The 15,391-nt window shown below is 40.2% G+C and overlaps 1 protein-coding gene across 4 annotated transcripts in view; it reads right to left on the reverse strand.

Moving 5' to 3' along the window:
* The window catches only part of aspg (asparaginase homolog (S. cerevisiae)), an 85,550-nt gene that overhangs the window by 24,967 nt on the left and 45,192 nt on the right, over positions 1 to 15,391 (reverse strand). For all 4 annotated transcript variants that reach the window (XM_072269719.1, XM_072269725.1, XM_072269711.1 and 1 more), the window contains exons 8-12: positions 13,827 to 13,939; positions 10,916 to 11,101; positions 6,806 to 6,919; positions 4,526 to 4,645; positions 1,326 to 1,421 (exon numbers count right to left, since the gene is read on the reverse strand). In XM_072269719.1, the coding sequence (XP_072125820.1) occupies positions 1,326 to 1,421; positions 4,526 to 4,645; positions 6,806 to 6,919; positions 10,916 to 11,101; positions 13,827 to 13,939 (629 nt within the window). The remainder of the gene's footprint in view (positions 1 to 1,325; positions 1,422 to 4,525; positions 4,646 to 6,805; positions 6,920 to 10,915; positions 11,102 to 13,826; positions 13,940 to 15,391) is intronic.

Genomic DNA, 15,391 nt, shown 5'->3' on the forward strand with positions numbered 1-15,391 from the left:
TATCAACTACTTTGGAAACCACTGCTCTAGCATTTAGTGTTACACTTCTTTATCTCAATCTGTACACTAAAACTAATAGTTTATAGCTGGAAAACTAGTTAATCATAATTTGTCCTTTTAAAGATCAGATGCGTTTTGAAGGTCCGTATGTGTATTATCCCAATCGTTCTGAAGTGCAGAGCTGTTCCAAATGGAATTACCAGCTTATTTTAAAAATAATGTATCTAGTATATGTTCCCTAAACACAAGACCTTCCATGTGATGCCACGAGTCAAAAATCTGAATATCAATATGCCATTTAAAATAAACTGAAAGATTGTTTCTTGTGAAGTTAAACACATCTTAAAACCAGCTACACACATCAAAGTTGCTGGTGAACGCAGCAGGCCAGGCAAAACCAGCTGCCAGTAGTGTGATTTCTGTAATTCTTTTCCAAAGTTAGAGAAAAGTTTGATCTTTAGATTCTGAAAGGACCTTTAGGTATTATTTCTGATAACCTTCTGCTCACTTGTATTTTTCCACATGAAATAAACAAGTTTGCCTCGTGAGAGCGAAAGGTGAATGAGTATTCAGCACTGTCTCACTGCTGCCAGAGGAAGGTGCCAAAGTCTTGAGTCTTGGTCAAGGTTTAATCGATGCAGTTTGTGGATTGGACTATGCGGTTCATGTCATGTTTTTCTGGTTACTTTTTTTTCCTCACTATTATGTGCAATTTTGATCTGGGCAGGCTGGCTCTGCAGCCTGCAGTTACTGAACGACACCGTTAAATTAAACTGAACTGAACATTCCTAGACTGCCTCAAGGATGTGTTTGATATCTTATATTGTGCGTTTTTTTTTGCTTTTATTTTTGCCATTTGTGTGATTTGTCCATTTTTTGCACACTGTGTATTTGATCTTTTCTTTGAATGGATCCCATATTTCTCTGTTTTGTGTCTGTCTGGGGGAGGAATCCAGCACAATGAGAAAGTGTACTTTTGACACCCGTTGGATGATGTTATTGTGCAATCGAATAAAACTACCCATTAAGTTTTCCCATTTATTGAGAGTGTAACAAATAGTATGACCATAACAACATGTCAAAAATCAATTTCAACTGTTATGGCAGTGTCGCAGCCAGGTACCTAGTTTAGGTTCCATTGATCTGAATTTTGGACTCATTGTAAACAAAGGCTAATAGCCAATCCACAGCACATCAATCAAACAGGAACTCCAAGCAGGAATTGTATTTTCTGTTTTCTCCACTCTGGCTGATCTACCAAATTTTCCAGCACTGTGTTTTGTTTCTAATTCTTAGCAAGTGCAGGCTTCATTTCCTCGCCTTACCATGTCATTTATAGCTTCCAAGGCATTTATATCACCAGTCTTTGCAGCTGCACAAGCCAAAGAAGGGGTTAGGGAATCTCGAATAGCCTCCAATTCCTATTGTTTTAAAAGAAAACAAAGAAGTTATTATATTATAAAGAGTAAATATCCTTTCATTTGAAACAATCCTCCAGCACAGTGTTGGCTCTCAATGCCCTCCCACTTCTCCCTTCCCAATCATTTCCTTTTTGTAAAAATTGGAGGAACAATGCCTAGTCTTTAAAAAAAATCTATTCAGAACACAAATGGGTCAGTTTTAAAATTCAGGGTACAATACTCATCTCAACCTAGGCATAGACCAGAGCCTTTTTAAATCTGAACATCATAAAGAAATTAATTTATACTAGAATACAAAGTTGTGTAGGGACTCCTGAATTTTATTAGAAGAATTCACTCAGACTGTTAAAGGGTTAAGTTTGCCATATATGTCACCTGTTAAATCTTATGTTTTGAGGGGGCGGGGTTTTTTCCATTTGAGACATCACCATTTGTTGGCTTTGGGAATAGAGTGTACATTAGAAGTAATTACACTCATGTCGATTTTTGTCGACACTCCTACAGTTAGTGATAATTTCTGGGATCAATCATTAAATGATTCATGGCACACAGTTTCATCTTTGAGGATTGCAGTTCAAAGTGCAAGCCATAATCACTGGCAAACATTCAGGTTAACTTATCACATGAATACTCTAGTACAAGTAGGACCATATCACAGTGGATGGCTGCTTTTATCATTAAGAGGACACTCTGACATTGCCTAGTTGCTGTTCAGATAAAGCCAATCAATGAAGATACTTAATAAAACTTCAGATTTTCTCAGTGTGCCATAACAATTAGGGAGTGTTTTTTCCAGTGTTTAAAACTAGAGATACTCAAAGGGGTGGTAACACCACTGACATCACTTTAGCAGAGGCATGCTCAAACTTGCAGGTATGTCAGCAAACGCACAGCCGCATCACTTGTGAAGCCAAGCGAAAAATTTGCCTTGTCCAAAGTGATAACACATTTGAATAGAACTAATCTTCAGAATCCGTTATGATAACAAAGATCTAAAACAGAGCAACAAACATACTCAGTGGATTATGCAGCATCAGTGGAGGCCGACAGTGCAGCCACAATGTTGAATCCAGACCCTGTGAGGAGGAGAATCAGTGCCCCAAACCTGCACACCAGAGGATCAGTTAGGACAGTCTACAGTCAAGGCTGTGCAAAATAGGAATTTTGCTCCCCCTCAATTTGCTTGCTGTATCATGGGACATGCAACTTGAGGCTCTTTGGTCAACACTGGCAGCAAATGTGCTAAATTAAGCATGGTCCTGTCAGGAACGATGCAGAGCAAGAGTCCGGATGCAATTGTTACAGATATTGTTTTGAATGTATACAGTGGCATGCAAAAGTTTGGGCACCCCGGTCAAAATTTCTGTTACTGTGAATAGTTAAGTGACTAGAAGATGAAATGATCTCCAAAAGTCATGAAGTTAAAGATGAAACATTCTTTTCAATATTTTAAGCAAGATTAGAGTACTATTTTTGTTTTGTACAATTTTAGAGTGGGGAAAAAAAAGGAAAGGAACACCATGCAAAAGTTTGGGCTCCCCAAGAGATTTAAGCTCTCAGATAACTTTTACCAAGGTCTCAGACCTTAGCTTGTTAGGGCCTCAGACCTAGTTTGTTAGGGCTATGGCTTGTTCACAATCATTGTTAGGAAAGGCCAGGTGATGCAAATTTCAAAGCTTTATAAGTACCCTGACTCCTCAAACCTTGTCCCAGCAATCAGCAGCCACGGGCTTCTCTAAGCAGCTGCCTAGTACTCTGAAAATTAAAACAAATGATGCCCACAAAGCAGGAGAAGGCTTTAAGAAGATAGCAAAGTGTTTTCAGGTAGCCATTTCCTCAGTTCATAATGTAATTAAGAAATAGCAGTTAACAGGAACGGTGGAGGTCAAGTTGAGGTCTGGAAGACCAAGGAAACTTTAGGAGAGAAATGCTCGTAGGATTGCTAGAAAGGCAAATCAATACCCCCCGTTTGACTGCAAACGACCTTCAGGAAGATTTAGCAGACTCTGGAGTGGTGGTGCACTGTTCTACTGTGCAGCGACACCTGCACAAATATGACCTTCATGGAAGAGTCATCAGAAGAAAACCTTTCCTGCATCCTCACCACAAAATTCAGCATCAGAAGTTTGCAAAGGAACATCTAAACAAGCCTGATGAATTTTGGAAACAAGTTCTGTGAACTGATGAAGTTAAAATAGAACTTCTTGGCCGCAATGAGCAAAGGTATGTTTGGAGAAAAAAAAAGGGTGCAGAATTTCATGAGAAGAACCCCTCTCCAACTGTTAATCACGGAAGTGGATCGATCGTGCTTTGGGCTTGTGTTGCAGCCAGTGGCACGGGGAACATTTCACTGGTATAGGGAAGAATGAATTCAATTAAATACCAGCAAATTCTGAAAGCAAACATCACACCGTCCGTAAAAAAAGCCGAAGATGAAAAGAGGATGGCTTCTACAACAGGATAATGATCCTAATCACACCTCAAAATCCACAATGGACTACCTCAAGAGGCGCAAGCTGAAGGTTTTGCCATGGCCCTCACAGTCCCCCAACCTAAATATCATCGAGAATCTGTGGATAGACCTCAAAAGAGCAGTGCATGCAAGACGGCCCAAGAATCTCACAGTACTAGAAGCCTTTTGCAAGGAGGAATGGGCGAAAATTCCTCAAAACAAGAATTGAAAGACTCTTAGCTGGCTACAAAAAGTGTTTACAAGCTGTGGTACTTGCCAAAGGGGATGTTACTAAGTACTGACCATGCAGGGTGCCCAAACTTTTGCTTCAGGCCCTTTTCCTTTTTTGTTATTTTGAAACTATAAAAGATGGAAGTAAAAAAGTAATCTTGCTTAAAATATTAAAGAAACGTGTCATCTTTAACTTTACGCCTTTTGGAAATCAGGTCATCTTTTACTCGTTTAGCTATTCAGAGTAACAGAAATTTTGACCGGGGTGCTCAAACTTTTGCATGCCACTGTACATTTTTGACCAATTCAGGTTTTCTTTTTGAGGGAGACCCAAGATGTTGGCAGAAAGAAAATACAATAGCTTAGTGTTTCCAAAATAAAGTATGAAACCTAATCGTGAGCTCTCATTTTCAAAACTTACCGCTTTGCAACTGATTCCAAGAGATTTAGCTATGGCTTGAATAAACTGGCTGTCACCGAGAGAAATCTTTGCCTCACCAAACTTTGTATTCATTTCCCCTCTCAGATTTTCAGACAGCATCTGGGATAAAGCAGAACAAGTTCTATTAGTTCAAGAATAAAAAGTTCATTAATATAGTAAGGCAAATTGTCAAATTCGGAGCAATCAAATGCCAGTGATCAAGTCTTTAAAGTACCTGAACTTTTAAAATGCCTGAGCATTAAAGATTATAAAGATATTTTTTAATATTAGCCTTGTCACATGTTTCAAAGAACATGCAGTTAAGTGCATTATTTGCATCAAGAATTTGCAGAGGCCAGACTGCAAGTGTTGCCGTGTTTCTGGCACCAATGTAGCACGTCCAGTACTTACCAACTCCAACAGTACTGTGTAAAAGAGACAAACAGACATACTTATTCGCTGCAAACAAATTTCATGACACGCAAGTGATGATGAACCAGATTCTGATATGGATGCCCATTGTGGACTGAGTGGGAAGAGGGCAGGGAGAAGGAAAGCATCATTGAGAGTGGAGGGAGCAGGAAGTACCAGAGAAACATTCTGCAATTATCGATATACCAACTGTTTGGCATCAAATGATTTTTCCTGGTGTCTCAGTGCTGGCGTTGTCTGCACCCATGCCACCCCCTTTCCTGGCACTCCTCTGCCACCTGTCCCACACCTCACCTTTGGCACTCTACATTCACCATTCCCAACATCCTTTGCTCCCGCCAGATTTACAGACTCACTCTCCACTCCACGTTGGCAAATACAGTACTGTTGAAAAGTCTTGGGCACCCTGGCTATACACGTGTGCCGAAGACTTGTGCACAGTACCATACATCTTTGGAACATGGGAGAAATCAGAGCACCCAGAAGTAACCCATGCAGACATAGGGAGAAATACAAAATCCCTACCGACAATGGCAGGAATTGAAGCTCAATTTACAGCAGGTGTTGCAAAGATTAACTGCTACACAGAAAAGATCAACCAAGTAAAATTTAACCTTCATAACATGGTTAAATATTTCCAGCTAGTAATACAGAACATTCTTCTTTCATTACCTCTGCTGGCAGTTTCCAAGCCTACCAAAGCATATTCACACATCAACCTCATATGTTAATTACCTTTGTTCCCAGTACATTATTTTTTTAAACTCTCATTCTTATTTTACCAATTCCTCATGAGTTTGCCTTTCACTCGTATTCTCCTCTGCCCTACAACACCCCAGTCACGTTAATCAAATGCAACTGCTCTAGACAGGCATTTGTGGCTTCTGATGCCGGTGATGTAAGCCTCCGAGAATCCCTCCTCCAAGCTCTACCATGTCTTCTTAAAACCCACCTTTGTTCCGACTCCTGCTGTTCCAAAAATCGGAGTCAAATATTGTTTCATTGCGCTTCCACGAAACTTCTTGAGGCTATTTACTATGTTTTAGATTTGCAAGCACATGTTGCCATTAAACCATTTTAAGAAAATCCAGGGTATTATTTATTGAGTAAACCGTGGATCTGGCTCTTCTGGCCCAACAAGCCATGCCACCCAGCAACCTACCTACTTAACCCTAACCTAATCACAAGATAATTTACAAAGATCAATTAAGTTACTAATTTTCGGTCTGTTTTAAAGAATATCTATGTTTTTTTTGTTGTAATTTTGTCCTATGAAATCATCGTTGAAAATGATGCTTTTTGTTATGTCTGTACTGACCGAAATAAATTTCATTCATTCAATTAATTGGTATGTCTTTGGACTGTAGGAGGAAACCAAGCACCCAGAGGAAACCCACATGGTCGCAGGGAGAAAGTACAAATTCCTTACCAACCGTGCCAGAATTGATCTCTGATGACCTGAACTATAACAGAGTCATGTTAACCACTACACTGTGGCGCTCCTCAATATCACACAAGTCCCTTAAAGAGACAGTGTATTTATGTTCCAGTACCCTGAGTAGTTGTGTGTGAATAGGTACGGTATGCCAAATTCCTAACTTGTCAAATTGTTCAGAACATCCCAATAAAAGACAATAAATTTCATCATAGGAATGAAATGGAAATAATTCAGCCAATGGGACACTGACCATTCTTTCGGTGAAGCACTAAGATTGTGGCAATCCTTTAGCGAGGATGCAATCATTCTCTCCACTCCCAGTGCAGCTTCAAATTCAGATTGCTGGAATTGTGCAAGAACATTATACTAGGAAGATTGTAAATGCTACACAATTCATTGCTATACATTACCTTGCGCTTTTCTTCAATGCTCAGTTCAGTCTTGCCCAGTACATAAGACAATTTTGATAAAGCAGCTTCAGGTGTCATATCACAGCCAGAAATAAGCCCCACATCAGCTAGAGCCTGAAATTTAAATGTCATGGAATTATACATTCAGAATATGCATTCAGCTGACATCCAAAATTTAAACAAGATTTGGTATGACACCTAAAAACTTTGACAAACTTCTATTGATGTGTCATGCAGAGTATAGCGACTGACTACATCACAGCTTGGTAAAGAAACATCAACGTCACTCAGTGAAAAATCCTACACATGTAGTGCATACCGCCCAGTCCATCATGGATAAAGCTCTCCCCACCATTGAGTACATCTACATGAACTGTTGTCACAGGAAAGCAGAACCACCCAGGTCACGCTCCCTCCTCGCTGCTGTCATCAGGAAGGTGGTACTGAAGCCTTAGGGGTCACCGCCAGGTTCAGGAACAGTCATTACCCCTCAACCATCAGGCTCTTGAACCAAAGGATCATTTGCCCCATCATCGAAATGTTTCCATACCTATAGGCTCACTTTCAAGGACTCTTCGTCACATGTTCTTGATATTTATTGCCTTTTTTTTTAATTACTACCACTTTTCTTTCTGCATTTGCAGTTTACTGTCTTCTGGACTTGGTGCTGTCTCTAATTGATTCTACTATGGATTTATTGAGTATGCCTGCAAGAAATGATTCTCAGAGTTGTATATGGTGACATACTGTATAGGTACTTTGATAATGAATTTACCTTGAACATGACTGAATTATTCTGAGTGGTTAGTTTGCAATCAAAGCCAAATTTGACTCAATATTTAGAACATAATTTACTGTTATAATAACCAATTCAAAATATTGTACAAGTTGAACTGATTTTGGTATCATTTTGAAATTAGTTCTTTATTGCATCTTGTTTGAAATCATCTAGAATAAGTACTTAATGCGTTTAGAAGACAATAGTAAAATAGATGCAAGGAAAACAAACTATTCAACTGGCCATCACTAAATTACCAGGTTAGTCGGCAGCAGAAGTACATTCTATTTTTACTCTTGCATCTTAATTGGCAGATTACTGAATGCTCCTTTCATTTTGAGTGAGCTAATGATTAACAATTCTGATAAAAAGCATTTGGATTGATTTATACAACACATGCAAAATGCTAGAGGAACTCAGCAAGCCATGCAGGTGCTATGTAAAAAAAAGTAAAGAGACGACATTTCGGGCCGAGAACTTCTTTAGGACTGGAAAGGAAGGGTAGAAGTCACAGCAAGAAGATGGAGGTGGGGAGAGCAGGGCAGAAGCTCAAGGTAGTGAAATCGGAAGAGGGGGAGGGGTGAAGTAAAAAGCTGGAAAATTGATTGGTGAAAGATAAAGGGCTGGAGGAGGGGGACCTTGATAGGAGAGGATAGAAGACCATGGAAGAAAGGCAACAGAAGGAGGTAATGGGCAGGAAAGGAGACAAGGTGAGGGAAACAGGAATAGTGAAGGATTGGGGGGTGGGGATGGGGGAAAATTACTGGAAATTTAAGAAATCTATGATCATTTCATCAAGTTGGAGGCTACCCAGATGGAATACAAGGTGTTGCTCCTCCAACCCGAGTGTGGCCTCATTGTGGCAGTAGAGGCGGCCGTGGACTGACATGTTAGAAAGGGAAGTAAAATTAAAATGAGTGGCTACAGGGAGATCCTGCTTTTTCTGGGCAGACAGAACATTGGAAACTTGGCAAAGCCATCTCCCAATCTATGCTGGGTCTCACCAGGAATACCGGATACAGCAGATGATCCCAGACTCAAGGGTGAAGTGTTATCTCACCTGGAACGACTGTTTGGAGCCCTGAGTGGTGGTGAGGGAGGTGGTTTAAGGGTAGATGTGACCCTCTCTCACCTTATATCCTTACCTGTCCATCACTTCACTCTGGTGCTCCTTTCCCTTCTCCCATGATCTTCAACCCTCTCCCATCAGATTCTCCCTTCTCCAGCCCTTCATTTCCTTCGATTTCACCTATCACCCTACTACCTTCTATTTCTTCATGCTGTCCCCCGACCTTCTTACTGACTTCTCCATCCTTTCCAGTCCTGGAGGGTTTCATCTGAAATGTCAACTGTTTACTCTTTTCCATAGATGCTGCCTGGCCTGCTGAGTACCTCCAGCAGTCTTTTGTGTTGCTTGGATCTCCAGCATCTACAGATTTTCTGTTTGGATTAACTGATGCATCATTTCATCTCTTGAAGCGAAATCAGGAAAAAAAATATATACATGTCCAACTATCAAATTTGCAACAATCTATGCTTTTCCACATCTTGCGGCCTTTAGACCATTAGTTAAGGCATTACATTTTCAGGTATCTAATCACTTGTACTATGCAAATTGGAATATAGGAATGGACTGCAATTCCACAGTGAAATATATTCTGTACATGATATGCCTGTGTACTAAAAAGAGGTGCATAAATAATAGCAACTTGAGAGATTATTGAAAACTCAGTTAAATTAACCCAGATGTTTGTTTGTTGTTGTTTTAAAGAACAATTCTCAACTAAATGGTCGTGCTCCTCCTGAATCCATGTGTAAAAACTTCAGCCATTTGGTAGGAACTGAAGGGTGGTGGACTTCAACTAGGGCACAGAGTCTTGTCATCTTCAGAAGTTTTCTGATGACTCTGCCATAGTTGGATGCATCAGCAGGGGAGATGAGACTGAGTACAGGGCTACGGTAGGAAACTTTGTCACATGGTGTCAGCAGAATTATCTGCAGCTTAATGTGAAAAAGACTAAGGAGCTGGTGGTAGACCTGAGGAGAGCTAAGGTACCGGTGACCTCTGTTTCCATCCAGGGGGTCAGTGTGGACATGGTGGAGGATTACAAATACCTGGGGATACAAATTGACAATAAACTGGACTGGTCAAAGAACACTGAGGCTGTCTACAAGAAGGATCGGAGCCGTCTCCATTTCCTGAGGAGACTGAGGTCCTTTAACATCTGCTGGACGATGCTGAGGATGTTCTACGAGTCTGTGGTGGCCAGTGTGATCATGCTTGCTGTTGTATGCTGGGGCAACAGGCTGAGGGTAGCAGACACCAACAGAATCAACAAACTCATTCGTAAGGCCAGTGATGTTGTGGGGATGGAACCGGACTCTCTGACGGTAGTGTCTGAAAAGAGGATGCTGCCCAAGTTGCATGCCATCTTGGACAACGTCTCCCATCCACTACATAATGTACTGGTTGGGCACAGGAGTACATTCAGCCAGAGACTCATTCCACCAAGATGCAACACAGAGCGTCATAGGAAGTCATTCCTGCCTGTGACCATCAAACTTTACAACTCCTTCCTTGGAGAGTCAGACACCCTGAGCCAATAGGCTGGTCCTGGACTTATTTCCTGGCATAATTTACATATTACTACAGAATTATTTATGGTTTTATTACTATTTAATTATTTTATGGTGCAACTGTAACGAAAACCAATTTCCCCCGGGATCAATAAAGTATGACTATGACTATGTAAGCAAGCAGAGTTACACTTATCCCAACTGCCTTTGTTCCCAGGGGTCAACAGTCATGCTACTTCTCGAAACTAGCAGGAGATTTTGCAAAAGAACAAATTCCTGCAACTAACTGTGAATTTACCGGCAGACAACAAAAGCCTCTTGTTTCTGCTACAGTTGTACGTTTCCACCCAAAAAGCCTCACTTGATACAGGATCTGCAGTTGCACCTTCCTGTTTTTATGCACTGATATACCTGAAGGTGGCAGCAGAAAATGGAGGCCAGACTTGGAAAATTGGTAGTGATAACCTCAGAAAATCTATTCATTTCACTTCAAAAAAAATAATTACACACAATAATATATATATACATATATACATACATACACACATATATATACACCCACACACACACACACACACACATAATACCGAGAAGCATTTTCTAATTCAACAAATTAACAAATTATGATATTCCTTGATCAATGGGGAAGAATATCTACTCCAGTGTTCCTCAGGCATTGTTAATCCATCCATTAGAATAAACAAAAAATTCTTGAGAAAACTTTGCACAAATTTTTAATTAGATCAGCAACTAACCTTTCCTGTGGCATATGACTCAGTAACAGAACCTCGCAAGCACTGAGTGCAGTTTATTATCAGGACTCCACGATCTACAGCTTTCTTGAGTTCCTCCAACATATCTGGACGATTATCTGGAGCATTGCCTGTTCCATAAGACTCCAGCACAATACCTTCCATTGGTGGTTGCAAAAAGGCTCTTACCTGTAAACAAATGCCAGCAAAGCTCACAAATTTAATACATTTTTTTATTAGCTCTTAACCATTACAAAAACTTAAATTTTCCTCTTATCCACTAATGTATTTCTTGAAAGCAGAATTACACACCATCGAAGTAAATTTGCTCCTTTCCTCTTAATAAACAGCTAATCCTATAATCTACATCATACTCTGAATTATTGTTCAGAACTGGCATCCAAGAAGATTCCACACATCCTTCTCAATAGGATCTGAAAGAATGCACTCAACTATACCAATACAAGTATTGTGAACAGCAGATCGGCTGTCGGAGGTCTCTGTACTTGGCAAATTGCTCACTTTTGTTGGTGGGGAAGGGGTTGCTGCTGATTCTCACGTTGGAGAACTTGGTGGGGGGGGGTAAGAGCAGTAGACTTTAACATCGTGATCAGTGAGTTGTTTTTTTTTGTTAGGGAGGTGGGGGAGGGTCGTTGATTTGCTGCTGCTTATGCGTGGGAGGGGGAGTGGGGAGGGCTTTTGAGGTTCTAACATTTTTACTGTCACTCATTCTTTGGGGCACTCTTCTGTTTCATGGAAGTCTGCGAAGAGCAAGAATTTCAGGTTGTATATTGTATACATTCTCAGATATTAAATGGAACTATTGAATAAATGCTAAGTAATGTCTGGATGGCCTAGAAATGTACCTTTTATGGAAAGCAGTAAACTGCATACTGAACATCCAAACTTTCTTTCCCATAACTATGGTGGGAACATTTGAAGAAAACAGTGATCTGACTATCTTCAAAATGTTGTAAATGAAAATTGGATGGCATCCATAGATTTAAAATACCTACATTTCTTTAACACAAGTTCCAGCTTTGTCATTTTGGGTGATGGAATGGCATCTAGTTCCCTAATATGAGCTCATTCAAACGATTGGAGGGCCAACTTGCATTAAATGCTTATGACCATACTATAATCACGCTACACCCACTAGGAGGTGGAATCGTCAAAGATTAATGTGCGAAAATTAATTTATCCAAAAAGTTAAGGGGTGGGCAGAGAAACAATTCCGACCATTATGTAGCTGAAATGTCGCAACTCATGCTACCTCTTCACCCAACAATGTCTGATAGCCACTTGGAATTTCCAAGTACCCATGAGACCATCCCCCAGGTATCTGACAGTCCACAAATTCAATGGGGGGGGCGGGGCGGTGGAAACAGATAAGAATAAGCCTTTCATCCAATCCCATTCCTCAAATGAAATTGGGTCAAATTCTGCTTGTACTGGGAAACAGAGACCCAGGTACTGATCCAAACTCCTGCCTTACTTGAAGTGCCCAGGATTAACCCTCCCACTCTTAACAGAGTTTTTAACATAAAAATCCATCCCCACTTCATTAAGTTCTCCATGCATCAAAAGGGTATTAAATTTAGAAAGAAAGATTTTCCCCAGGTCTAAGCCAATGGAGATTATGTAACTTGCTACTGGGTGCAGGAAAGAACCTAGCTCAATAAAATCTCAACGAGAAAGAATCTTAGATGGAGTTGGCTCTATTGCAATAATTCTGTCCACAGTGCTGCGGGACAGAATCTATTTAAAAATGTCTAATTAATTTTTAACATGTTTTTGGCTGTATAAAACAATACCAGAGTCTTTGAATAACACTGCTTCTACTTCCTGAGGAGACTGAGATCCTTTAGAGTATGGAGGGCTCTCCTTCACATGTTCTACCAGTCAGTTGCTGCCAGTAGAATCTTCTAAGCAGTAGTGTGCAGGGACAACGGCATCAAGACAGCTAATAGCAACAGGCTCAATAAACTGATTAGAAAGGATGGCTGCCTTAGAGGAGTCAAACTGGACACACTGGAGGCTGTGGAAGAACAAAGGACCCAACAGAAAATCCTGGCCATTCTGGACAATGTATCCCACCCTCTGCATGCCACCTTGGTTGAACAGAGCAGCACTTTTAGCAAGAAACAAAGACAACCGCACTGCTCCAAAGAGCACTATACGAGGTCATTCTTACCCTCGGCCATTTGGCTCTATTAAGAGTCAATCTATAGTCAGAAAAGTGATGACGCCACCCCCCCCCACCTCATGTTAGACTGTTTGTGGCAACTTTTTAAATTCTTTCTACTTCTCTTCTAATATTTATACCTGTGCACTTGTAATGCTACTGTGACACTGTAATTTCCTTTGGGATCAATACAGTATCGCCCAACTTACAAATCTTGAAACTAAAATATCAGCTGCTTTTCAACATCATAATGCAAGTGTAAGTTAAACAGAAAAGACAAGGATCAATCTGAAGCATTGACTTTCTATTTTTGTAGATGCCGCTGACTGAATGCTTCCAGCATCTTCTACTTTTCGTTTCAAATTTCCAACATCTATTCACATCAACTTGTTTTCAGCAAGTTCCACAATAACTTCAAAAAGCAATTTGACCCAAAGCTGAAAGCTTATCCATTTTGTTAGTAAATATTGCAAATCTGTCAGCCCATCCACTTGCATAGGCATCTGTTAGTGTCCTTATATTCCCAGGAATTAATTTGGTGTTGAATTTCATACCTTACCTTGATATTACCAACATACCAGATAATTTATAAATGTTACCACCATTACGCCTATGGAAATACCACTATACATATACAATTTTTCCATTCAATATTCTTATCAGTAATTAATGTTTTACTTTGACCATCAAAAGAGTCTTTAGCTAATTCATCAAGAATAGGGCAGTTACCGTGGCAGCAGTGATTCCAGGAAAGAGTCGTAACAATCCCACATTTCGATTCATGTTAGTGTGAACTCTAAATTTCTTAGTTGACCGTGGTCTCCAAACATCATCCCAGTTGACTATAGGAAACAAACAATTTCACTGCAGTTTAATAAAACTGATTTCTATTCCATGGAGAGTACAGCATGTTTAAAGAAAGGAATTTGAAAAAAATACAATTAAATCAAATTAGGTTATTTCAGAAAGTCCGTCTTTTCACCTTTGGCCCTTTACTTTCAACTCAGCTCAAGCCAAAGGGATTATAGCTACAGGAAGTTCCAAAAACATTCTGTGTTTGAATTGTTTTATTCTAGTTCCTGGTGAGGGGGGATCGTGACAAAATTTTCAAAAGGAAGTGAATGGCTTTGAAAAAAGTACAAGGGTGATGTTCTGAGTCACAGTTAAACATTGTTAGAGAACAGAGGAGGAAGTTCCTCTCCACACAAGTTACAAGCACTTGGCATTGAAACATTGAACATAGGCAGTTGAAGATTGTTAACACATTAGATTATTTATCCATTACCTCATTTGGAAAGACTATTACAGTACTTGAAATATTACATTTTAAACATGATAGACAAATTAATATGGGACTGTTTTGATTGTTCAGCTGACCAAGAGGTGGCGTTGATCATTTCCTTTCAAGAGTGCAACCTTTGTTGTGCCAACCATATTATCAGGCATGTTACAGGGAAGTGTTTGGTCCCCTTTCTCAAAGGGATAAAGACAAATTTTAGTCAAGCAAAAGCTTCCTAAAAGGCAAAGCTGAGTTTTGTGAAACTATGCTGTGAGATGAGTCTCAAGTAGATAAAGAGATAGGAAATTCTGGAGGTATTGAAAACCATCCTGATTTTAGCATGATGGATAACCCAGGTATATGGGTATTACTGCATGTACATTGTATTAGATATTCATACATCAGATTCCATTGAGTGAATCCAAACAACTGCAAGTCTATTATTTGATCTATAGAGCATTTGTCCTTCCAATAGTACTGAATCATGGACCACCGACAGTAGACAACTGAAAGACCTGAAACAATGCCAAAGAACCTCAAGACTGAGGATCAGCTGGAAGGACAGACCCAGTAACACCAGCGTACTGGAAAGGACCAACATCAACAGCATTCCCACCACAATTAAGACACACCAACTCCAATGGATAGGTCACCTAGACAGGCTACCTAGACAGAATGAGGCATTGCTCCTCCAACTGGAGAATGACCTCATCAATGGCAAAAGCAGCAGCCATGGACCAACATGTCAGAATGGGAATGCAAGTTGGAATTACAATGGTTGACCACCAGGAAATTCCACTTCTGGTGATTTTTTAATCTCTTTCTTCCCCCCCCCCCCCCCCAACTCTCTGGTTTCCATGGGGAACAATCACTTCCTCTATTTGTCCATCCCCACTAATCTCCCTGCTGGTACACATCCTTGCAAGTAACAAATGCTACACCTGCCCATTCACCTCCATTCCCAAACAGTACTTCCAGGTGAGGACCTCGATACAGTAGCTATCACTAAAGAGGT

This window comes from Mobula birostris, chromosome 1, assembly GCF_030028105.1.
Source record: "Mobula birostris isolate sMobBir1 chromosome 1, sMobBir1.hap1, whole genome shotgun sequence".
NCBI classification, from domain to species: Eukaryota; Metazoa; Chordata; class Chondrichthyes; order Myliobatiformes; family Myliobatidae; genus Mobula; species Mobula birostris.